The sequence below is a fragment of the Morus notabilis genome, unplaced genomic scaffold, assembly GCF_000414095.1.
Source record: "Morus notabilis unplaced genomic scaffold, ASM41409v2 Scaffold99, whole genome shotgun sequence".
NCBI lineage: Eukaryota > Viridiplantae > Streptophyta > Magnoliopsida > Rosales > Moraceae > Morus > Morus notabilis.
Window position 1 is genome coordinate 121,227 of NW_010362482.1, and position 26,221 is coordinate 147,447.

Here is a 26,221-nt window from a genome sequence, read left to right on the forward strand (position 1 = left end):
ATAATGGCCTATTAATAGAACTTGCAAGAATATGCTATATATTGTGATTGGAATAACTTTTTTTTCCCCATTAATTAATTAGTTAGGAGTAGTTTTTTGTTAGCCTGATGATAGGAAAATACCTTTTTACATTGGCCAATAATGCATTGCAGTTCTAGACCCTCTCAATGCGCTAGCTAACAACCAAATGGTAGCACTAGCATTGAAAGTCCCACATATTTTGCCACTTTCAACATTTATCCCAATTCTACTTTAATTTCGTGTATTATAAATTATGTGTCTTAAATTACAAAGAAAAAATGTACAGATATATTTTTCAGCAAAAGGAAGAAATAAAAAAAAAAATACAAGAGGCGCTTACTCAAGCAGCGAATTTACGTTTTATTTTTAATATATATAGATACAAATATCTAATGTATTAGTTTTTCTTTGACGTATCATTTTCATTCCGATGCTAGTGAAGTTTCTTATATTAGAAACTAGAAAACACATTATATATATATATATATATATATATGTCATAGAAGCATGGATTAATGGACTTTATTCACTATTGTTTATTTATACCGATGTGTCAATACTTTGATTACATATACATTACTCTACTCGGTCAGAGAAACGCACGCTTGAAACTCTTTATCAACTTCCAATTTAGCCAAGTCTTCATCTTTCAAGCTGAGATAAGCCTCTATTCCATCACCATTTTTGGCGTCCATGAAAACAGTCACATTGTGGAAATTCAACGCAGCTGAGCCCACCCACGTGGGCTTTCCCCACCCGAAATCCGCTTCATAAACTGGAAACCTACACAAGCTTGTGAATGCGAATGTAATCACCTCTCCTTTGACGAATCCTTCGCTACGATCCTTCAGCAATTCCAAGTGTTCATTTCCCTCTTGTAGCTTCCTCACAAACTCCTTGTCAATCTTCCTTATTTCCTCTCTTACTTGTCTTACAAAACCATGACACAGATCTTCACCAGTTTTTAACGAAGGAACTGTAATGGCAACTCTAAAATAGTTTCCAAAGTGGTTTTCTCCAAGCGGTGGCTCAAACCTCGGACGTAGATTTACAGCATGAAGTACTATGTATGTCTTCTGATCATCGTGCCCTGATTGATCTCCATTTGTTGCAGCCACAAACCGACTCCATATGAAGGCCGACAAGGCCTCAACGCGCGAGGGCCGTCGCCGGTCTTCTCCGAGCGAGTTTTCGTCGTACTTCGCTCTCAGAGCCTCAATGGTAGCCGCCTTAAACACAAATCTCTTTGTCATGATGTTCTTCCTCGTGATGCCAATACTAGGGTTCAACCCTACCAAATTCTTTGGCGGGAAGAGCTTTCCGGAGATGAATTCTGGGCGGACTATGTCGGGTTCTCGGCGAGCGGTGGCCACCCAGGTTTTGATGAACGTGATGTTCGACAAAGCGTCCGAGAGTTGGTGCGAGTTGCACACGCCGATAGCGATTCCTCCGCACTCGAAGACGTTGATTTGGAGGCCGAGGGCTAATTCGGTGACGTCGTCGAGCTTAAACGGAAGGAACCTGTCGAGTTCGTTAATGTTTGGATTGTCGATCACATCGGAAAGTTTTCCTTTTACTCGCGCTTCGAAGAAAGGGACTCCCTCGTCATTACAATCGATGATATTTAGGCCATCTTTGACTCGTCCCGCTAGAGGGTAGTAAAGGGATAAGACTTGGGACAAGGATTTCTTGAGGTGGTAGGAAATATTGGTGATATTGTTAAACTCGCTATGATGAACATGATCATCATTATTTAATAAGTAGAAAAGAAGCCAAGGATTGTAGACTTTGGGTGAGAGTTGGTCAAGGAAAGAGAGCTGGTAATGGCGAAGATGGTCAGGTGTTGGAGACGATGGTTTAATGAATTCTTTGGAGATTAACTCGATTTCGACCTCCATAAGTAACACAAGACCTAATTCACATAAATTAACCTAAGGGAAAGGATATTGTATATAGCTAAGGGAAAGTGTTGTTGTTTGTTTGTTTGTTTTTTTTTTTTTTTTTGAGAAAAGTGTTTGGTTGTGTACTGTGTATGTTTTGAATTTCATTTTCCAGAGGCGAGGCTCATACTTATAGAGCGCCAAACAACAAGTAGATCAGGGTGTTGATCAATCGAGGGAAAAAAAAATATAAAAAACATAAAAGTATTGTTATTTTGCACTGGACGGAACGAGACTACGTCATTTAAACATTTTAAAACACTTTTTGAATATTAAGACTTGGACAAATGATTTGCCTCCCGCTACAAGCTGATACCATTTGATATCTTAAAAATGATAATTAATTAAGGCTAACATTTTTTCATGTAATATTATCCACTTGCACCGCTATTTTTTTCCCAAAAAAAAAAAAAAGGATTTTGTAAAATTATATTTCGAATTTTCCGTAGGAAATAAACAGTGAAATAAGATATCAGTCGGAAAATATTTTAAGTAGATTATGATCATGTCCTTATCGTCGTGGTCATTAGTATTGTTATTATATTGTTCTTTTGGCCGTATTCTTCATTAATTTATTGCAGTTATTTATAAGGTCACCTGTAGTAGGTTTTGAAATGTTAGGATTTTCTTTTCCTTGGGTGCAAGAAAACTAAAACAAATTATTTGGAGGAAGCCTTTTTTGGGTTAGCTTAATTATTTGCCTTCATTGTCGATGATATGAGTGAGATTTTTAATAGAGGTCTCTGGATTTCTTGTCGGCTTCAATGTGTGTGTATATGGATATACATGAGACATAATTCACCTGTTCGGATATGAATTCTCTACGACATTTCCTAACCCTAAATCAGGCATTGTCGGTAATGTTGGACAGGTGTTTTCTTGCACAATATAGCGCTTTGAAGTGTAGAAAAAACAAACCTTTTCCATTCATTAATTAATAATTAACAAAGGGAAAATTAAATATCTCAATTTTTTAGAATATTTAAATCTCTTAATTGATTAACTAATAACTGATTAATATGGTTGGCAGCAAACTAATTCCTTGTCTTATAATATTTTGTTGCTCAATTTATAGAGAATACTAATCATACTTCCTACGAATTTTCACATGATCACAATCACTTTCTTGTATGGCCCAACGTTCTTTTGACTTATGTTTCATTGGATTTTCTCTATTGTTGTCGTTTTTATTGCATCTCTTCTTGTTGTCGTTTTTTTGCCGTTGTGTTTTATATTTGTCGTTGTCTTCGTTAGTTTAGTTATTTATTAGCTTGTCGTCGTTTTCCTGGTTATTGTCATTTTTCTTTGTTTGTTTTTTATTTATTTATTTTTTTGTCTTTCTTATGTTTACTGTAGTTTTGATTGTGTTGTCGTTTCTACTATTTCTTATAATTTTGTGGTCTTAACTCTTAACTGGCTATTTACCTTTTTTTGTTTTTGTTTTCCCCTTGTAATCATTATGCAGGTTTCTAGTCTGTCGTTTTCTCTCAATTTTGTTCTTGACATGTCATTTTCGGTTTCTGTATGGCTCGATCTACAGTATATATTTGCTTTCTCTTCCTTTTAACCCTTTCACCCCTGGCGAGTGGGAGTCATCTCCTAACACCAACGCCTTTGATATGTTAGTTTAATTTCTTGTATCCTCAACCTAAAGACTGAAATAATGCATGGTTTAATAACAACTGAGGCTCATATATCGCAAATCCAAAATGTATTAAACCAAATAGATCAAGCACACATATGCATTACACCAAATAGAAAAATGTGAGCTTCTTAAGACCATATAATTTCCACTACGCAAAACCACAACACAGCCAGGTCATGAACGCAGGACAACTTTGACTTGCAACTTTTGTGCTTCTCAGTTAGTTTATCAATTCATCCCAAAAGCTTAAGCTATTAGGAGGTGGGCCAACAATAGTTTTATATTTTAACACTTCCGTTCACGTGTGGGCTAGACAATGGGCAATCGTGTGAGTAAATTAATTAGAAAGCTCAACACGTGAATATTTAAGTCCGAGATATATTAAAGACCCAATACATGATGACAATTTAAATGAGAATAAAGAGTGCAATTACGGGGATTTGAACTCAGAATCTTCCGCTCTGATACCATGTTAGTTTACCAATCAATCCCAAAAGGTTAAGCTATTAGGAGGTGGGCCAACAATTGTTTTATACTTTAACACTCTCAAACAACGACGTACTTAGCACTGAATTCTTCCCCTCGAGTGTCTGTGAAGCAAAAGCGAATCCATGAAGTTCTTTTGGGCGAAGACATTCTTCCCGAGTAAGATAATCACGGAATTGCTTAGGGAAGAAGAAGTCTATAGGCAAGAAGATTTGGAGATGCAAGTTTTAGTCAATTAAAGAAACCTGATAATGGCTGTGGGGTTGGAGAAGAGGGTTTTATTATGGCCTCCGAGGAGATCACTTCGATTTCAAGTGAAGGATTTCATTGACACCGAATTATTGTTATAAGAAATTGGAATTAAAAGAAAGATAAGAATCTAACACCAATTCCAAACACCCGAGGCCTCTTTCACGTGGCTCACCTTCAGACTCCTCATCTTACTAAATCTTTTGCTTGCTTTCGATCTAAAAGTTAGGCAATTTTAATTCTAAAGATGCTCATAAGAATTAAAACATGTTAGGCAACTGTTTCACTTTTTGTCTTTATATATGTAATATAGTACGGGAAATAAAATCAATCCGTATTTCATTTTTTTTCAGTACACGCTTAAGTTCATTTTTAGATTGCGGATACATATGTATCCTTACTATACTGAAACGACTGCCATTATTAATATCAAACTAATAGCAAACAGTTGCATATATTGCAACTGTTAGGCAAACATTGTGGTATCCCCAATGTCAAACAGTTAGGCAACTGCTAGTCTGAGATAATAGTCAGATGCTCATAAGAAAATGGTGGACTTGCTGAATCAAGCTTCTGAAGATGGATGTATTGATCCCATCCATTATGATATGAATGATTTACTAAAGGACCTTGGTGGTACTCGTGTGTTGTTCTGCCCGCGTACTTGAAATAGTTATGGCTCATAAATTGGCTTATTTGGCTTTGTCCTCATCTATGGATTATATTTGGTCCACTGTGAAAGAATATTGAGTAATTTGGAAACAATCTGTATATTGAAGATTGACATCTTACAAAGGAGAAAGCACATATCTATATAGTACATCAGCTAGCCTATTCTAGGAAACTATAACTAATGAATCAATTACAATCAATCAAAAGTTAAAGACGTGTATATAACCCTATTATTCGCAGATCTCATATTCTTTCCTGTAATACTCCCCCTCAAGTTGGAGCGTGTATGTTAAGGACGCCAAACTTGCTGAGAAGAGAATGAAAAATTGATGAATTGAGGAGCTTGGTGAACAAGTCGGCAAGCTGGCAAGCTAATGGACCATGGGCAGTCAATATGGCACCTGACTGAATTTGTTCCCGAACAACATGGCAATCGATCTCTATGTGCTTGGTACGTTCGTGATAAACCGGATTTGCAGCAATGTGGAGTGTTGCTTCACTGTCGCAAAATAATTTGACTAGTTGTGAGTGCTTCACCCGCAAGTCATCCAACAAGTATTTGAGCCATCTTATCTCACACGTAATCGAGGCCATAGCTCTATATTCTGACTCGGCTGAAGATCTTGATATCATCATTTGTTTCTTGGTCTTCCATGAAATAATCGCTCCTCTGAGGAAGATACAATAACTAGTAACAGACCGTCTTGTGATTGAACATCGAGCCCAATCTGCGTCACAAAATTCCTTTAGTAGCTAGTTTCCTTTGGCTGAAAAGTACAATCCTTGTCCAGGTGCACCATTAAGGTATCTCAAAAGGTGATGAACAACATCTAAATGGAGTTTTCTTGGCTCTTGCATAAACTAGCTTATCTCAAAAGCCTGCTTCATCTAAAATGTCAAGTGTGTACTTCGTTGTGATATGGAAATGCCACTAGTAGAACGAGCAACTTCAACACCGAGAAAATATCGCAATTGGCCAAGGTCCTTGATGCGAAATTTGGTATGGAGAAATTTCTTAAGAGCAACAATTGCACCATCATCGTTGCCAGTTATGATCATGTCATCTACATAGATGAGCACAGCTGTGAAAGAATTGCCAAAGATCTTGGTGAAAAGTGAATAGTCTGCCTTGGATTGATGAAAGCCATCTTGCTGAGTAGCAGTAGAAAATTTTTGAAACCAACTACGAGAGGCTTGTTTAAGTCCGTATAAAGACTTGTTGAGTCGACACACAAGAGAATTATCCCCCTGTCGATGAAGACCGGGTGGCATTTGCATATAGACTTCTTCGAGCAAATCTCCATGAAGGAAAGCATTTTGAACGTCCATTTGGTGAAGGGACCAATTTCGAACAGCAGCTACAGTGAGTAAACAACGAACTATAGTTAACTTGGCCACAAGAGCAAATGTTTCTTTATAATCAATCTCTTCGCGTTGAGTGAAGCCTTTTGCCACCAACCGTGCTTTGTATCTTTCAACTGTGCCATCGGAGTTATACTTAATCTTATACACCCATTTGCAACCGATTGGACGATGTCCATATGGGAAGGGTGTAATTGTCCAAGTCTGATTTTGTTCAAGAGCTTGTAGTTCTACAGCCATGGCTTTTTGCCATTTTGGATCCAACGCTGCCTATTCATAAGTCATAGGTTCCACAAGAGTAGTGACAGTGCAAACAAAATTCTGATATTTGGGTGAGAGTTGTGCGTAAGAAATGTACCGATGTAACGGATAACGCGTGCCTGTCGAGGAAGAAGATTGACTGGAAGCAACCTTGGTCGTGTGATAAAGGTGAAAATCTCAGAGTTTGATGCTCGGTTGTTTGACACATTCAGAACAACGAGCAATAGGAGGCGGAGATGGAACATCAGTGTCATGATTAACTGTATGCTCGTTTGAAGCAGACACAAGTGATGGAGATGAAGATGGACTGTCAATAAGTGGTTTTGTTGTGTCTATGGTAATTAAGTCATCTGAAGTGTGTGGTAAAGGAAGGACAACCTCATCTTCTTGTTCTTCTTGTGGATTAGTATGAAACGGAAAGATATGCTTGTGAAACACAACATCTCGAGATGTGAAGAATTTATTAGATATAAGATCATAAACTTGATAACCTTTTTGACCAAGAGGATAATCAATAAATATGCATCAAAGAGCTCTTTGATTGAATTTATGTGTGGGTAGGAGGTTCGTAGCATAAAAAAGGCATCCAAAAGTGCGAAGATGATTATATGTAGGTAACTTGTCGTGGAAACAATCTGTATATTGAAGATTGACATCTTACAAAGGAGAAAGCACATCAGCTAGCCTATTCTAAGAAACTATAACTAATGAATCAATTACAATCAATCATAAGTCAAAGACATATATAACCCTATTATTTACAGATCTCATATTCTTTTCCGTAATACACTGAGATTCCTTTGTCTATCTGATCAAGTTTGTAATGACGTCATTGCTTGTATTTAATGAAACTCAGTTTCACTTTCAAAAAGAAAATGGCAACATAAAATTCCTAACACCAAGAAATTGAAAAATATAAAACAAAAAAACAAAAAAAAAAAACAAAAGCAAAACATAGATGAGCCCAAAAAAAGGCCTATAGATATCACAACGGCATATTCGAGAAATATTTCTCTTGCCGCTATCGGGCCATCTACAATTGTTCACAGAAAACATCTTATAAAATGAATGCACTATATTAAAAAAAAAAAAATCTAGAGTGTGTATATATATATATATATATATTTACAAAGTTGGAGCGAGGTTTGCTCCAAACTGATAGGATATTTTTATTCACACTTGGGTTGTGGAAGCCCCTTATTATTATCACATTACAATCACAACCAGCAAAAAAAAAAAAAAAAAAGGCAAGCCACAAAAAGATAATCACACCAAACTAAACAAATAAATTAATAGAAACACACACGGGGTTTTATGGACATTTTTTGTTTTAGTCTTCAGAGTCACGCTCCATTGAGAAAAGGAATGTTGGTTATCTCGTGATCAAGGGCAGCAACATCATTTGGAGACACAAAGGCAAGAAGCTCTTTGTCAGCTTCAAGTTTGGCCATATCATCTGCATTCAAGCAAATATAAGCCTCTATTCCATCGCCAGCTTTGTTGTCCAAGAGAGCAACTAAATTAATCACACCTCTATTAGCCGAACTCACCCATATGGGCTTACCATATCCAAAGTCGGCTTCATATAGAGGAAATCTGCACAAACTTGAGATGTATAGCCCAGCCACTTCTCCTTTTACGAGTCTTACCGAAACTTTCTTCGCATTCTCCACCAACTCATCTCCCTTTTCTTGAATATTGTTTTTCACAAATTCCTTATTAATCCTTCTCATCTCTTCTCCTATCTTCCTCGCCAGGCCATAACAGTACTCGTCACCGGTACAAATACTATCAATGCTTCCGATTATTGCGGAAGTAGTGTAATAGTTTCCGAAAGAATGCTCTCCCAATGGCGGATCACATCTTGCACGAATGTTCACCGGGTGAAGAATGACGTAGTTTTTTCCAGCTTCGGGCTCAAGTGACTTTGTTGCAGCCATGTAACGGTTCCACAGGAAAGTGGACACGACCGCAATGCGTGAAAGGCGCCGATTTCGGACGTTTTGATTGTTTATTATTCCTTCCTCACTTTTTCTTTCCCCGTACTTTGCCCTAAGAGCCTCAATCTTACGAGCATCGAACACGAACCTCTTTGTTATGTTTGTAGTGCACATATTCTTTTTGATGGAGAATGAAGGATCATACCCGCGCATATTCCTCGTCGGGAAAAGATCTCCTGAGATAAATTCAGGTTGCATGACAACGTCATTCTCTCCGCGAGCAATGGCCACCCAACTTCGGACGAACATTAGAGATGACAAAGCGTCCTCAAGCCTGTGGGAAAAGCAAAGGCCAACGGCGATTCCTCCACATTCGAAGACGTTGAGTTGGACGCCGAGGGGAAATTCAGCTATTTCGTCGAGTTCGAATGGAAGAAGCTTGTTGAGTTCACATGGGACTGGATTCTCGAGAACGCTGGAAAGTTTGGTCTTCACTCGAGCTTCAAAGTAGTGAACTCCATCGTCATTGCAGTCGAGGAAATGGTCGTCTATAAATCGTCCAGCGAGTGGATAGCAAAGGGTCAAGGCTTGGGACAAAGATTTCTTAAGCTTGTTTGATATCTCCGAAATATAATTGGGCTCATGATTGACATCTAACGCATAGTAGTAAATGAAAGGACTATAGGCTTTGGGCGAAAGTTGATCAAGGAAAGACAGCTTGTAACGGCGCAGATTTTCCGGAGTTTGAAAAGAGGGTTTGATGATCTCGTTGGAGATTGCTTCAACCTCCATTTGTCTCATGCTTAACTTTAAGCTGAGAGGTAAAAGTGAAGTAACTGGTTGTTGTTGGTGGTGGTATTTATATAAGTACGTGGTTCTTATCTTGAGACTCCGTGTACGTTATTGCGATAAAGTTTGTGCGAAAAAGGTCAAGAAGGAAATAAACGAAAGGAAACAAAGTTGTGGTGTTCTACGTCCCCAGATTGATATCTAGTGCGATTTGGTCGTGGCATGAAATGATAGCCCGTCTAAATTCCTTACCTACTTTGACTCATCCCTCATCTTCGTAGTATTACACAAGTTACTTAGCGATAAGAAGGAGCGCGGGTTCGATGAACTAATCATATATATATATATATATATATATATAAGCCCAACCTAATTGACGTAAATTAACCTAGCTAGCTATAAGGGAAAGACGTGTATTTGCAGAGATTTAGTGCATCCCTCCTGATTGTTTGGTGTGTGTATGTTTTGTGCTTCACGATTTTCCAAATGCGAGGGTAATAATTACATGTAGACAGGTCTTAATCGAGGGAGAGAAAAAATAAAACATAATAACTGTTTATTTGCACTAGAAGCTAATGCCAGTTGACATTTTTGAAATAGTTTTTACTAACGTGATTTTTTCATGTTTAGGTGCAACAATGAGCAAATGTATGGGTGAATATTAATAAGAGAGCTCAATATAATAAGATATTTAAAATATATTGAAGCCATAACTCGTGATAACACTTTTCAAAGAAATAAAATGTGTAAAAAATTTGAACTCCTCTGCTATTTTAATACCGTGTTAATTTACTAGTTCTTTTAAAAAGTTTCAGCTATTAGGAAATGATTAAACAATCATAATTTTTATGTTCTTACACAATTAATATTATTCACTTGCACCGCCTTTTTTTTTTTGAAAAAAAAAGGATTAATCAATTAGAATTTTGCATTTTTGACAGTTGGAAAATTTGAAGTAGATATATATTAATATGATTATACCCTTATCATCGTCGTCATAATTATTATTGTTATTGTTGTTGCTATTGTATTATTATTATTATTAGGGTGGATCTATTTCACTGAATTCCACTTTTTCATCCCATTCCACTTTTCTCACCCTCTTTTTTGAGCTATCCATCAATTAATTTTAAATGTATAGTTTATTACTTGTTATACCCCTTTCAAAATTCCAAAAAGAAAAAATCTTATAACTAAATTATTTTTTTTTTTCACCCACTAACTAGCCAAACCTACTTGAAAAAAAAAAAAAAAAAAAACAAACAAACAGATGTTTTCCTTTTGCAACTATATTTGTGCTCTCGTCAATAATTTATGTCTTTTATTTTTTTGCTAGAAATAATTTAAGTGCTTTAGTAAATTCACTAATATAATCATATATGTATTGGTAAAGAATGTTGTCAGCCTCAATAGATATTGCATTCTAAGTTGAAAACAATGGTTAAAAAAAAAAAAAGTAGTTACTAAACTCATAAAACAACAAATGGTGAATATGAGGTCTTACGCGCGCGAGAGATAGAGAAAGAGAGATAGAATCGTGAAAGAAAAAAAAGATAAAAAAAATAATAAAAAAAAGGCAATGCAAATTGTAATAGGAATCGCTTATATCCTCATTAGTATATCAACAACGGAAGGCAATTTAATTCATAAAAAAAAAGGGAAGGCAATTTTAATATAAACAACAAGAAATGAAATAGAAAAACAAAAATCTTTGAAGAAACAAGAAATGCGTACGTTTTTGTGGGGATCATGTTCCTTCCCTTCCACATCTTGGAAACTATTTCTTCCCTTCTCTAAAAGAAAGTAGGGCACAATAAGTTTTGGAATGGAATATTCTTTTCTTTCTTTTGATGTGGGATGTCTGATGAGTAATTTTTTTTTTTTTTTTTAAATCGTTTTGTCGGTAAAATTGATGGATAATTCAGCAATAAAAAGTTTATTAAAAAGAGTGTGTGAGAAGTAATTAAATTGAGGGTGCCAATAGACCCACCATGATTACTATTGACTATAATGCTCTCTCTTTCTTGCGGTTAATTACTTTTAATGCCACAATCAGTAGTAGTTTATAAATTTTAACTTTTAAGATTTTCTTTTCCTAAGGTGCCAGAAAATTAAAACAAAGGAGTAAGCTAATTTCTGGTTTAGCTTAATTAATTGCCTTAGTGGTGGATGACCTGAGTGAGGTTTTAATAGGGATCTGGAATATTATGCTGCTTCTCGGCTTCAAATTAATATACATACATGATAATATAATTCGAATATTCGGATATAAATTTTCTACGATCTTTTCTTACTGATCAGGAATTATCGGTAAAGATTTTCGCTTTCACGTCAAGTGTTTTAATGGGACAGGTGTTTAATTTCTTGCAGAAGCCGGAAGAGAGCTTGGAAGTGTAGAAAAAACCAACCTTTTCCAATATATATAACAAGTAAAAAAAAAAACAACAAAGAGAAAATGAAATCTCTTAATTTGATTAATTAATTAACGGTAGGTAGTTCAAAACTAATACTTGAGTGCTATATATGTATATTATCATTTTGCTCAAAATATAAAGAAATGTAATCGTATTAGTCGCTGTGAATTTCTTATGATCATTATTTCAACTACGCACCGGATGGATTGAAATATTAGATGAATAGTAGAGAAGGTATTACACGGGATCCAACATAAATATGCCAAGGCCACCAAGACTTAACGGATTTGATTTCTTTGATTTATATCAAACCTTTTTTTTGTTTTTTTGTTTTTTTGTTTTTTTTTTCAAGTATATCGAAGCCGATCGATCATTACGACTTTAGTATAAATAGCATGGTCTATCTAGTATTAATTCTTAATTAATTTACAAAAATAACCATCAATTAGCTATATTTTTTAAAGCATTTATAATTCTATATATACATAGCTGAATACTGAAAAGAGGTGTTGAAAAATCGTATCAGGCCATTTACCACACACTTGGATATAATATCATATAAATCATTGCAAATTGATAACCCATCAAATCAATTAATAAACCAAATTAGTAATATACAAAACTTATAAAACAATTAGAAGTGCAAGAGCAAGAGGATGCTTATGGACTTTTCATCCTTCATGACAGTCAGCAAAATTGACTTTTTTTTTTTTTTTTTTTTTTTTTTTTGGTAAATAGCAAAATTGACTTGATTGAGAAATGGAAGATAGGAAGAGATCTTTAATTATTTGGCATATAAGTAAGGGAGCCTCTACGGAGATCTTTATTTGAGAAAGCCAATGAATAAACCTCGAAATGCAATGGAAATTGGACCTAACATTATGATGGTACCTGCCACCAGATATCTTTTTCAAATCAGAGTACAATAAGATAAATAAAAGCGAGAAATTACTCTTTTGAACTTCTAACTTGGCCATATCATTAAGCAAATGTAAGCCCCCAGTACTCCGCCGACATTTTTGTTGTCCTGGAAATGAACCCCCATCCAAAGTTAGCTAATTCATAGAGAAAAAACCTGTAAAAACTTGGTTTTTCCCAATGTATGGTGGTCTTATTTTAACTGAAAAGATTGTTAACTATCTCCACTTATCACCCTCTTTTAGGGCCTAACAATACCCTCACTGGTTACATTTTGAGCTTAGTTATATATAGCTTTTACACCATTTGTAGCTTTACACCAGTTATATATATATATATATGTGTGTGTGTGTGTGTGTGTGTATACACATATATATATATATATATATATATATATATATGCAGGGTTTGTAGTTTTAGTATCTGTGTTCGTATTTATGTTTTAGGATAAAGTTTTCCCCTTCGAACTTTAATCATTTGGTCATATTTCTCCCTAAACTTTAAAAGCTGGTATATTCACCTATAAATTTTAAAACGTTAGCAAAAACACTCTTTTGTAGTTTTAGTATCTGTGTTCGTATTTATGTTTTAGGATAAAGTTTTCCCCTTCGAACTTTAATCATTTGGTCATATTTCTCCCTAAACTTTAAAAGCTGGTATATTCACCTATAAATTTTAAAACGTTAGCAAAAACACTCTTTAAACTCTTTCAATTATACTCCGTCTATTTTAAGTTGACGTGTCACCAATTTAAAAAATAAACAGAATATTTTAAATTAAAAATTTATCATTAATGATAAAAAATTGAATTATCCTTCATATTAAAGAAGAAAATATTCTTTAAATGATAAAAACATTTCATATGGAAAGAAAAATCGACCTCTTCCCCTTCCGGCAACGTTGGCACTGGGTTTGAAATTCCGATCGAGACCGGTCGAACACCGCCATGGAATCTGAACCTCATGGTGAGATATTTGTTGTGGCAACTCTGAGCTTCACCACATCACTTTCATGGAAATTTGAAGCTAAAAAAGGTAATTGCTGGAAGCGTTTTTGATTCTCAATTTTCTAGGGATTTGTTTAAAGTATCATCAAATCGGTAAAAGCTCTTCTTTGTCCTCTGATCCAATTAATTCAAAAACCCAACTTTCATACTACCATTTTCACTTTCCCATTGTTATATACCCATTGAAGCATACTGGGTATGGGTCTCCTTCTCACCTTCCCTTCGTTATCAACCCATTGAAGCGTACTGGGTCTGGGTTTATGGTTTTAGAATTTGGCCATAGTTCTGATTATGATTTAATTAACAAATATAAGAGGAATAATGATTCTTCGTATTTCTTTGGGAAATATAGATTATATCGTATAATTAACCAATCCGAACAACTAGAGAACTTTGTTGTGGTATTCGAAAGAATTACAACAAATTAGCTTGGTTGTTGACTGTGGCCGAGAAAAGATGTATATGCCAGGTACATGGGGCGAAGCTTATGGCCATTTGCCACATGCAGTGTTATAAAGCGATGCCAAATTCAGAATTTGTATAGAAAGAAAAAAGTGTCTAGACAAAAAAGAAAAAAAACAAAAACAAAAACAAAAACATAGATGAAGGCAAAAATGGAAAAAAAAAAAAAAAAAGTCCATAGATATTACTGCATAATCTTCAGATAATTTTCCTTTTTCCGGCCACTATTTATGCTGGAGTATCATTTTTGTTCACACAAAACATCTGATAATATTTATAAAGAAAACTGTCATAATGTATTTAGAAAGAATATTGTATATTGAATGAATTATCTGAATCATTAAATCAACAAGCTACAGTAACTATCTATTTATACATAAGTTACATAAAGCTACTGAAAACTTGTAGAGTACGTTTTTACTACAGAAGCTTATACTAGAAGCTTTGCAAGGCTTGTTTAGTAAGCTAAGGTTTCTTAACAGCCCCCCTCAAACTTAAAGTAGTTAGATCTTCTACTTTAAGTTTGTTTCGTATAAGACCAAACACTGAGCTTGAAATGGCTTTAGTAAAGACATCTGCCAGTTGATCAATGGCTGGTACATGTCTGACTTCTATTTGCTTTCTCATGACCTTCTCTCGAACAAAGTATAGATCCAACTCTATATGCTTTGTTCTAGCATGTAGAACCGGGTTGGCTGCTAGATGAATTGTGCTTAGATTGTCACACCAGATTACTGGTGTTTTATGTGACTGAAAATTTAGTTCACTTAGAAGAGATTGCAGCCAAGATATCTCTGCCACCACACTAACTAAACTCCGATATTCAACCTCTGTAGATGATCTAGACACTGTGTGTTGCTTCTTTGACTGCCAACAAACCAAGTTAGAGCCAAGAAATACACAAAACCCTGAGGTGGACCTTCTGTCATCAACATCTGAAGCCCAATCTGCATCACAAAATGCAACTAGATCTAGGTTATCCGTAGCGCACTGTCTCAAGTGTAGACCATAGTCAAGTGTGCCAGCCAGATACTTGAGAATTCTCTTCACTGTTTTCCAATGAGCCTCTAATGGTGTTTGCATAAATTGACACACCTTGTTCACACAGTATGCGATCGTTGGCCTTGTGATTGTCACATACTGTAAAGCTCCTACTACACTCCTATATAGCTTAACATTGCTCACATGATCGCTTCCAAAAGAAGATAGTTTCTGCCCTGTGGCCATAGGAGCTGAAGCACTCTTGGCTTATTGCATCTTGGTTCTACACAGCAAATCTGTGATGTATTTTTTCTGCGATAGATGAAGTCCTCCAGAGGTTCTTGTTACCTGTATTCCAAGATAATAGTCAATCTTTCTAAGGTCTTTGAGTGCAAATTCAGCATTAAGCTTGTTGATTAACCCTTAGATAGCTGATTCATCACTCTCGGTGACTAAAATGTCATCCACATAGACTAGAATGTAAAGAGTCCATTGTGATGTAATTTGAATGAAAAGTGATTGATCTGACCTTGCTGACCGAAAGCCAAGTTTTAGTAACGCCTGGTGAAGTTGTCAAACCATGCCCTTGGAGCTTGCTTCAAGCCACAAAGAGACTTGTGCAGCCTATACACTAGACTTGGATGATGTTGATCGACAAAGCCAGCAGGTTGATCCATGTACACTTCCTCCTGTAAATCCCCATTTAAGAAGGCATTGTTCACATCAAGTTGCCTCACACACCACTGCCTACTTAATGCTAGAGTGAGCATTACACGAACAGTAGTAGGTTTAACTACTGGGCTGAAAGTTTCTGTGAAATCAAAACCTGCCACTTGATGAAAACTTTTAGCAACAAGTCGTGCTTTGTATTTGTTTATGCTGTCATCATGATTTTCCTTTACTCTAAAAACCCACTTGCAACCAATTGCTTTTCTCCCAGAAGGTAAAGGAACAAGGCTCCACGTGTGGTTCCTCTAAAGAGCAAGGAACTCGTCAGTCATAGCCTGTTTCCAGTGTAAAGCAGCAATAGCCTCTTCAACAGTGTTAGGCTCCTTTGTTGCCATGTATACTTTAGGTTTAAAAATGCCTTTCTTGGAGCGTGTGACCATGGAGTGTGAAAGTGGCAGCTTGGACTGTTTTGAGGATTCTAAACACTCCTGACTTGGTACACATGAGTCCTGATTTGAGGCTGAAACAGTAGACATATGTTCTGGCACAGTGGTAGTATTTTCTGGTGCAATGGGAGAAGTTTGATTATGTGGTAGTATGAAGGGTGAAAGAGAAAATTCAGTTGAAGATGATGATGAAGGTGTTGGAAGAGGAAGCTGAGATGATGGAAAAGAAGAAGGAAGAACACCAAGTGGTGTGGATGAGAGAGGATTATTCGGCTCAACACAGGTGGATGGTATGATTGGATTAGTTTTGGTAAATGGGAATGAGAGTTCATCAAATATAATATCCCGAGAGACATAGATTCTACCAGATGGATCAAGACATTTATAACCTTTATGCTTGATGTTATAACCCATAAAGGTACAAGGTGTGGACCTAAACTGCAACTTGTGCTTGTTATAAGGTCGAGTATTTGGATAACAAGTGCACCCAAAAACTTTAAGTTGAGAAGAGACTGATTTTGTGTGAAATAACACTTCCAGAGGAGTTCTATTTTGAAGTAAAGGTGTTGGCAGCCTGTTTATAAGAAAAACCGAGGTACGAAACGCCTCATCCCAGTATTTAAACGGCATAGAGGCTTGAGCAAGGAGTGTTAGACCTGTTTCAACAATGTGTCTATGCTTACGCTCAGCAACTCCATTTTGCTCATGGGTATGTGGACAAGGATGTCTATGTTCTATTCCTTGTTGAATAAGAAGGTCTGTAAAGGCTCTAAACTCCCTTCCCCAGTCAGTTTGTAGACACTTAATAGGTAAATCAAGTTGTTTCTCCACTAAAGTTTTGAAATTGATAAAGGCTTGTAAAGCTTCTGACCTTGTTCTTAAAAGATACATCCAGGTGAAACGAGAATAAGCATTAATAAAATGAATGTAATATCTATATCCACTGGAAGAATTAGTGGGTGAGGGACCCCATAAATCCGAATGAACCAACTGTAAAGGTTTGTGGTAAGTAGTCTGGGACAGAGAGAAATGTAGTTTATGAATTTTACCCAAACAACAAGACTTACAAGTAGAGAGTGAAGTTTTATTGATGTTGGAGATATTACAATTATTCAGAACAAGCTGTACAACTTTGTCAGCTGGATGTCCTAATCTATTATGCCATAATTCAAAATGATAAGAATTGACAGTGCTAGTATAAGCTCGAATAACAGGAATTACAAGATTAGAAAAAGAAGAGGATGGCTGAACAGATGGCTGAACAGTCTGTGAAGAACAAACTGGAGGAGATGGCTAGAGATGGAGGCGGATCTGCGAGTTGTCAAATGCATAGAGGCCATCCTTAAGACGACCCTCCAGCAGCACCATCTTGGAAGTAAGGTCCTTGACATAACAAGTAGTGGGGTGAAACTCAAAGAAAACATGATTATCAGTGGCAAACTTGGAGACACTCAACAAATTTTTATGAATTTCAGGGACATGTAATAAGTGTTTAAGAGTAAGAGTTTTGGAAATAATAAACGGACTAGAGAAACTAGAAGAACCAATGTGTTTAATAGGTAACCCCTTACCATTTCCCATGTGCACCTGATCAAGGCCTGATAATTCTGAACTGGTCATGAGGTTTGAACGATCAGCAGTCAAGTGGTTGGTAGCACCCGAGTCAGGATACCAGTCCATGTCAGAAGAATCAGGTGGATACCAGGCTGGATTCTGCACTGCCTCTGGAGTAGCGAGTATAGCACCCATCTGAAAGGCTTCAGACTCTGGGTTTGAACTCTGGCAGTGAACTCGGTTGCCTTGAACCTGATGAGAAAATTGAGAAGGACCAGCAAAAGACCTGTCAAAACGGTAATAACACTGCATAACAACATGACCTTGCTTTCCACAGAGTTGACACTGCACTTTATTGTTGTTCCAAAGCCCTCTGTTAAATCCTCCAAAACGTCCTATGCCCCTGTTATTTGTATTACCAGAAAAATGACCCTGTCTAGGATTACCTGAGAAATACACAGGAGATGTTGGAAAGAAACCAGCAGTTCCAGAAGAAGGATATCCGAAACCAGGACCACTAAATTTTGGAGTAGAATTTGACTGAGTCCTAGTCATAGCAAGATTAACAGATGTAGGACCAGAAGAAGAACCAAAACCATCACTAGACTTTAAGGCTTTCTCAATACGAACTTCTTGAGCAAGAACTAGAGATTCAACTTCTTCAACAGTGTATTCATTGAAACTAGAATTCACACTGATCTCCAAAATATCATATTTAGGAGGTAAACCATTGAATATTGCATCTACATGATCCTTAGTTGAAATTTCATGACCTACTAGAGCAAGCATATCAACAAAATGTCTTATTCGAAGCAGATATTCATTAATAGTCAAAGAGTCTTTACGTGTATTCTGCAATTGAGTCTTAAACTGAGACTTTTTGGCTCTAATTTGTGAGGCAAAGTATACCTCAACCGTGTGCCAAACTTGAGCTGCAGTTTCACAGTTGACCATTTGAGCAAGAACAGAATCAGACATGGAGGCTAGCATCCACGACACGATCAGTTGATCTTGCTGTTCCCACTCTAGATACGCGATATTGATCACACGACGAAGTTCATCTTCTGGAGAAAGAAACTTTGGAGGCAATCTTATTGAGTTAAAAAGAAAGTCTTGAAGGCGATAACCATGGACAGTAGTAAGAACTTGTCTGCGCCAGACCAAAAAATTATTGTTGTCTAACTTCGAAGAAATTGAGTGTGAGAAGGTTACCGGAGTAAATCGTAAGGAAGAAATATTCTTTTGTACGGCTGTGGAGGTTTCTTTCATGGCGATTGCTGAAAAGAACACCTGTACTCGGTTAATCGATGAAAAGAAACACTCGATCTGACAAAAGACCTCTGGATCTAACACAAGAAAGCCGAATCTGACAAAAGAACGCCGGATCTGACAAAGGAACACCGGATCTGACCAAAAGAACGCCTGAGGAATGAGCACCTTTACTCGGTTAATCGACGAAGAAAGAAACGCCGGATCTAACAAAGGAACACCGGATCTGACAAAAGAACGCCTGAGAAACGGATTCCATCACCAGAGAGAGATTTGCCGGAGAGGATTCCATCATTAAATCAACAAGCTACAATCGTAATGTAAAGAAAACTGTCGTAATGTATTTAGAAAGAATATTGTATATTGAATGAATTATCTGAATCATTAAATTAGCAAGCTACAGTAACTATCTATTTATACATAAGTTACATAAAGCTACTGAAAACTTGTAGAGTACGTTTTTACTACAGAAGCTTATACTAGAAGCTTTGCAAAGCTTGCTTAGTAAGCTAAGGTTTCTTAACAATATTAAACATAAAAAGGCTGGAAGACTGATGTAATATGAGTGAAAATTAATGTAAGAAGAGAAAATTTTAGCATTTATGGAAGCCACAAATTATTATAATTACATAATCACAACCAGGGGAAAAAAAAAATCAAACCAAAACAACTAAACTGATAAACTGATCAAAACACACCCGCGTTAATTATTGGACATTTTTTTTTTAGCAGTCTTCACATGAGCAGCCATATTTGGAGACACAAAGGCAAGAAACTCTTTGTCAACTTCAATTTTGGCCATATCTTCCGCCTTCAAGCAAATATAAGCTTCTATTCCATCTTCAGCTCTGTTGTCAATAAGAGAAATTAGGTTAATAAAACCCCTGGCAGCAGAACTCACCCATGTGGGCTTACCATATCCAAAGTCAGCCTCATAGAGTGGAAACCTGCACAAACTTGTTATGACTAACCCAACTACCTCTTCTTTTATGAAACTTTCGGTATCTTTCTTGATATGCTCCACCAACTCATCTCCCTTTTCTTGAATATTTTTTTTCACAAATTCCTTGTCAATCCTTCTTGTCTCTTCTCCTATCTTCCCCGCCAGGCCGTAACAGTATTCTTCCCCAGTACAAGTACTTGTAATGGTTCCGACTGTTGCGGCGGTGGTGTAGTAGTTTCCGAATGAATGTTCTCCCAATGGTGGATCACATCTTGTACGGATGTTCACCGGGTGAAGAATGACATAGTTTTTTCCAGCTTCGGATTTAAGTGACTTTGTTGCAGCCATGAAACGGCTCCATAGGAAAGTGGACACCACGGTAATGCGTGAAAGGCGCCAATTTCGGACGTTTTGATTGTTTATTATTCCTTCCTCACTTTTTCTTTCCTCGTACTTTGCCCTGAGAGCCTCAATCTTCCGAGCATCGAACACAAACCTCTTTGTTATGTTTGTAGTGCACATATTCTTTTTGATGGAGAATGTAGGATCATACCCGCGCATATTCCTCGTCGGGAAAAGATCTCCTGAGATAAATTCAGGTTGCATGACAACGTCATTCTCTCCGCGAGCAATGGCCATCCAACTTCGGACGAACACTAGACATGACAAAGCGTCCTCAAGTCTGTGGGAAAAGCAAAGGCCAATGGCGATTCCTCCGCATTCGAAGACATTGAGTTGGACGCCGAGGGGAGATTCAGCTATTTCGTCGAGTTCGAGTGGAAGAAGCTTGTTGAGTTCACATGGGATCGGATTCTCGAGCACGCTGGAGAGTTCGGTGTAAAGTACTCGAGCTTCAAAGTAGGGAACTCCATCGTCGTTGCAGTCGAGGAAATGGTCGTCTATAAATCGTCCGGCCAGTGGATAGTAAAGGGTTAAGGCTTGGGACAAAGATTTCTTAAGCTTGTTGGATATCTCCGAGATATAATTTGGCTCATTAGTGTTATGGTCTGCTAATTCATAGTAGTAAATGAAAGGACTATAGGCTTTGGGTGATAGTTGATCAAGGAAAGAGAGCTTGTAACGGCGGAGATTTTCCGGAGTTTGAGAAGAGGGTTTGACGATCTCGTTGGAGATTGCTTCAACTTCCATTGGTCTCAACTCTCACGCTTAAGTTTAAGCTAACAGGTAAAAAGTGAAGTAGCTGGTTGTTGGTGATGATGGTAATATTTATAAGTACATATATGCTTGTTTCTTATATTAAGAGTGTACGTTATTGTGATAAAGTTTGTCCGACAAAGGTCAAGAAGGAAATAATTATAAGCAAAGATTAAAAAAGTTGTGTTATACGTCCTCTGCTGATGTCTATTGCGATTTGGACGTGTGTAATAATAACCCGTGTCTACATTCCTTACCTACTTCCACTTATCCCTTATCTTCGTAGTATTACACAAGTTACTTTGCGATAAGAAGCAACACGGGTTTGATGAACTCGTTGAAGATTAATATATATATATATATATGTATGTATATATATGTATGTATTCACACACTACACATACATAAGACCACGCTAATTGACGTACATTGACCTAGCTAATGGAAAGAATGTATGTGCAGAAAATGTATCGCTCCTGATAGTTTTTAATTACTAACACTTCTCTTAATTAATGTCTTTCTCTTAATGCCTATAAGGTGGAACAATGAGCAAACATATGAGTAAATATTAATTAGAAAGCTTAATATAATAAGATACTGAAACATATTGATACAACAACACGTGATGACAATTTTTAAAGAAATAAAAATCTGTAAAAAGTTTGAACTCTTAATCTCCTATTATGATATCATGATAGTTTTGTTAATTTTTTTAAAAATTTAAATTTTTAAGAGGTTAATCAATAAAAATTTAAATTTTAAATTATTAGGAGGTGAATCAATAAAAATTTTATATTAAATTATTAGGAGGTGAATCAATAAAAACTTTATATTCTCACACATTGATATTATCCATTGGCGCCGCCATTTTTTAAAAAGGGGTTAATTATTTATAATTTTGCATTTTCCATAGAAAATAAACGGTGAAATAAGATGAGTTGGAAAATTTGAAGTAGACAGAGTAATAAGATGATATCATTGTCACCATCATAACTATTATTGTTGTTATTAGTATTATTATTTGGGTGGATCTATTGTCACCCCAATATTTTAGTAGCAACGTCCGAAATCTATTTTATCCCATAAAAAAAGAAGTAAATTTTAATATAAAAAACAAGAATTGAATTAAAAAAAATAACAAAAATATTTGAAGGAAAAAAAAAAAAGAAACGCGTATATTTTTGTGCGGATGTTCCTTCCATATCTTGGAATCCATTGTTTCTCTTTTCTTACAAAAATATAATAATAATAATAATAATAATAATAATAATAATAATAATAGTAAAGCACAAATTGCAGAATAATTTTTAAAATGGATTTTTTTTTTTTTTTGAGGTGAGGCGTCTGATGAGTTTTCTTTTTTTAATTCCTTTTGTCTTTTGAAGTCATTTTATTGATGGATAACTCAGTAATAAATAATTTATTAAAAAGAGAGTGGGAAAAGTAGACGGAGGGTGGCAATTGACTACCTTTATTATTATTGGCTACAGTCTCTATTTCTTGAGGTCACTTATAATGCCACAATTAATAGTAGTTTATAAATTTTTAATTTTTTATAAGATTTTCTTTGCCTTGGGTGCAAGAAAATTAAAACAAAGGACTAAGCTTTTTGGTTTAGCTTAACTAATTGCCTTAATGGACATGAGTGAGATTTTAAATAGGAATCTAGATTATAGCATCGTTCGCTTCGCAGATTCGAGTTTTCAATTCGAGTTGAGATGTGACATTTTTTTAGAACTTTCAACTGTATCAGAAATAGTTAAATGTGACATTTTCTGAGAGTTTTTAACTGTAAAAACTTAAAACTGAAAATTCGAATCGGTGAAATGAACGAGACCTATATTGTTTCACAGTTTCAAATTAAGATTAACGGCTGAACATATTTTGTTGTCGTCTTAAGTAGTACTGGTTATTTCCTTTTTTTTTTTTTAATAATCGGGATTCTAGTCTGTAGTTTTCTCCCAATTTAATTTGTTCCTAAATCTTAACGCGTCATTTTTGGTTTTTTCATGGCATATATTGAGAGGTCATTACCCGTATCACCACACACACACATATCCCTGCGGCAAGAAGGATGAAGATGCAAGTTGGGGGAGGAAAGAGAGCTAGATAATGGCGTTTGTCATGTGGGGTTGTAGTAGATATGGGATTTGATGACCTCTGAGGAGATCATTTCAATTTTTCAACCTTCATACATACATTCATACATATGTATACATACATACATAATATATACACACACACATAGAACATTCTTCATATTTCTCTGGGAATTGTAGATTATAACTTATAATTAACCAATCCGAGCAACTAGAGAACTTCGTAGTAATGTACTATTCGAAAGAATATAGCTAGCTTATGGCCATTTGCCCCACATGCAGTGTTATATATAGAGATGGCGATCTGTTTATTATAGAAAGAAAAAGTATCTAACGTGGCGTGCAAGTAATTGGTGCAACTCTCTCTTTTCTCCACTTAAGAAAATGAAGTGACATCTAGTACAGCACTTTTCTCCACTTAAAGCATAGTACATTACTCAATTATCTCAATTTTACGATTAGGCAATTATCAAGCATGGGAACAACCAACAGTGTTACTTAATTAGTGTGAATTCAATGACCAATGCCCACACCGAAAAAGAACAAAAAAAACAAAAAAAACAAAAAAGACGAAGAAAAAGGAAAAAAAGTCCATAGACATTATCTTCCAATAATTTTCCTTTTTTACCATTATTGTTCACACAAAGAATGTTATAATTAAGCATAAAAAGGGTGGGAGAGATTGATGTTAAGTGAACAATTGATGTAAGATGAGACAAATTTTGTGGGTGTCAAATTTGCTGAAATGTGTTAAGTTCTCGGATGCCAAAAACTTCTTTTTTTCCTTAGGAAAAAAAAGGCATAAACTGTATGTTAATAAAAAGAAAAACCACGAGTGTATTAGCTGGAAAGAGGTTGCCCTAAACTATAAGTACACTTTCATCAAAACTTGAAGTAAGGAAGCCTCTTATTATCATCACATAATCTCAACAAAAATAAAATAAAAAATAAAAGAAAGGAAACTTAAAAGATAATAACACCAAAGCAAATAAATTACTAAAAACTTAAAAAAAAAAAAAAAAAAAAAAAAAACTGATCAAAACACACACGGGGGACATTTTTTCTAGTTTTCAAACTCACGCTCCATTGAGAATGGTGAACTCATCAAGAGCAGCCACATCTGGAGACACAAAGGCAAGAAATTCTTTGTCAACTTCAAGTTTGGCCATATCATCTGCATTCAAGCAGATATAAGCCTCTATTCCATCGCCAGCTTTGTTGTCCATAAAAGCAAATAGGTTAATAAAACCCCTGGCAGCTGAACTCACCCATGTCGGCTTACCATATCCAAAGTCAGCTTCATAGAGAGGAAATCTGCACAAACTTGTTATGACTACCCCAATCACCTCTCCTTTGATGAGTCTTTCCGTTTCTTTCTTGATAATCTCCACCAACTCATCTCCCGTTTCTTGAATATTGTTTTTCACAAATTCCTTATCAATCTTTCTTATCTCTTCTCCTATCTTCCTCGCCAGGCCGTAACAGTATTCATCCCCAGTACAAGTACTTGTAATGGTTCCGACTGTTGCGGCGGTGGTGTAGTAGTTTCCGAAAGAATGTTCACCCAACGGCGGATCACATCTTGGACGAATGTTCACCGGGTGGAGAATGACATAGTTTTTTCCAGCTTCGGCTTCGAGTGACTTTGTTGCAGCCATGTAACGGCTCCATAGGAAAGCGGAGAGGGCTGAAATGCGCGAAAGCCGTGGCCGCTTCCAGACGACGTTATGATTTTTTATTATTCCTTCTTCCCTTTTTGTTTCCTCGTACTTTGACCTAAGAGCCTCAATCTTTCGAGCCTCGAACACAAACCTCTTTGTTATGTTTGTAGTGCACATGTTCTTTTTGATGGCGAGGGTAGGATCATGCCCGCCCATATTCCTCGGCGGGAAGAGATCTCCGGAGATGAATTCAGGACGCGCAACAGTGTCATTCTCACCTCGAGCAATGGCCATCCAACTTTTGACGAACACTAGACATGACAAAGCGTCTTCAAGCCTATGGGAAAGGCAAATGCCAATGGCGATTCCCCCGCATTCAAAGACATTGAGTTGGACGCCGAGGGGCAATTCAGCGATTTCGTCGAGTTCAAATGGAAGAAGCTTGTTGAGTTCACATGGGATCCAATTCTCGTGCACGTCGGAAAGTTTGGTCTTCACTCGAGCTTCAAAGTAGGGAACTCCATCGTCATTGCAGTCGAGGAAACGGTCGTCTATAAATCGTCCGGCGAGTGGATAGTAGAGGGTTAAGGCTTGGGACAAAGATTTCTTAAGCTTGTTGGATATCTTCGAAATATAATTTGGCTCATTTATGGTATGGTCATTTAAGGCATAGTAGTAAAGCAAAGGACCATAGGCTTTGGGTGATAATTGATCAAGGAAAGAGAGCTTGTAACGGCGGAGATTTTCCGGAGTTGGAGAAGAAGGTTTGATAATCTTGTTGGAGGTTACTTCAACTTCCATTGGCTAATTCTTAACTTTAAGCTTACGAGTACAAAGTAGAGCAAGTTGTTGGTAGTGGTGGTGATGATGGTATTTATGCGTGTGTGTGTGTGTGTGTGTGTGTGTATTGAGAGTTATATAACGTTATTGTGACAAAGTTAGTGAAACATATATAGTACAAGGTCAAGAAGGAAATTATAAGCAAAATAGAAAAGCTCTTGTTGTGATCCACTAAATCCTGAATGATGTCCAGTGCGATTTGGACGCGTGAAATGATAATCCTTTACCTACTTTGACTTATCCCTCATCATGTTCGTAATATTATGACAAATGTTACGGTATTTTTAGCCATAAGAAGGAACGGGAAAGTCTTTGGCGGTATGCCTATAAACATTATCCACTTGTCTGATAAGATTAAAAATAATCAGTCTTCGGATATAGAATTAGCAATATAGTAATGATCATTGTAGCATATGCAGACAGAGAGTTGTGACATCTT

The 26,221-nt window shown here is 36.4% G+C and overlaps 4 protein-coding genes across 4 annotated transcripts; all 4 read right to left on the bottom strand.

Moving 5' to 3' along the window:
- Positions 1 to 540: 540 nt before the first annotated feature.
- On the bottom strand, positions 541 to 2,041 carry LOC21410213 (vinorine synthase). Its single transcript, XM_010101991.2, has one exon. The coding sequence runs from the start codon at positions 1,917 to 1,919 to the stop codon at positions 603 to 605; it is 1,317 nt and encodes a 438-aa protein (XP_010100293.1). The 5' UTR covers positions 1,920 to 2,041; the 3' UTR covers positions 541 to 602.
- Positions 2,042 to 7,923: 5,882 nt separating this feature from the next.
- On the bottom strand, positions 7,924 to 9,384 carry LOC21410214 (vinorine synthase). Its single transcript, XM_010101992.2, has one exon. It carries the CDS (start codon positions 9,375 to 9,377, stop codon positions 7,980 to 7,982), a length of 1,398 nt encoding a protein of 465 aa, XP_010100294.2. The 5' UTR covers positions 9,378 to 9,384; the 3' UTR covers positions 7,924 to 7,979.
- A 10,346-nt stretch (positions 9,385 to 19,730) lies between these two features.
- LOC21410215 (vinorine synthase) lies at positions 19,731 to 21,204 on the bottom strand. Its single transcript, XM_010101993.2, has one exon. It carries the CDS (start codon positions 21,174 to 21,176, stop codon positions 19,788 to 19,790), a length of 1,389 nt encoding a protein of 462 aa, XP_010100295.1. The 5' UTR covers positions 21,177 to 21,204; the 3' UTR covers positions 19,731 to 19,787.
- A 3,091-nt stretch (positions 21,205 to 24,295) lies between these two features.
- Positions 24,296 to 25,907, bottom strand: LOC21410216 (vinorine synthase). Its single transcript, XM_010101994.2, has one exon. The coding sequence runs from the start codon at positions 25,741 to 25,743 to the stop codon at positions 24,358 to 24,360; it is 1,386 nt and encodes a 461-aa protein (XP_010100296.1). The 5' UTR covers positions 25,744 to 25,907; the 3' UTR covers positions 24,296 to 24,357.
- Positions 25,908 to 26,221: the final 314 nt, after the last annotated feature.

What these genes read in the sequence shown, in the direction of transcription:
- LOC21410213 (XM_010101991.2), bottom strand. Translation starts at nt 1,919, where the DNA reads ATGGAGGTCGAAATCGAGTTAATCTCCAAAGAATTCATTAAACCATCG.
- LOC21410214 (XM_010101992.2), bottom strand. Translation starts at nt 9,377, where the DNA reads ATGAGACAAATGGAGGTTGAAGCAATCTCCAACGAGATCATCAAACCC.
- LOC21410215 (XM_010101993.2), bottom strand. Translation starts at nt 21,176, where the DNA reads ATGGAAGTTGAAGCAATCTCCAACGAGATCGTCAAACCCTCTTCTCAA.
- LOC21410216 (XM_010101994.2), bottom strand. Translation starts at nt 25,743, where the DNA reads ATGGAAGTTGAAGTAACCTCCAACAAGATTATCAAACCTTCTTCTCCA.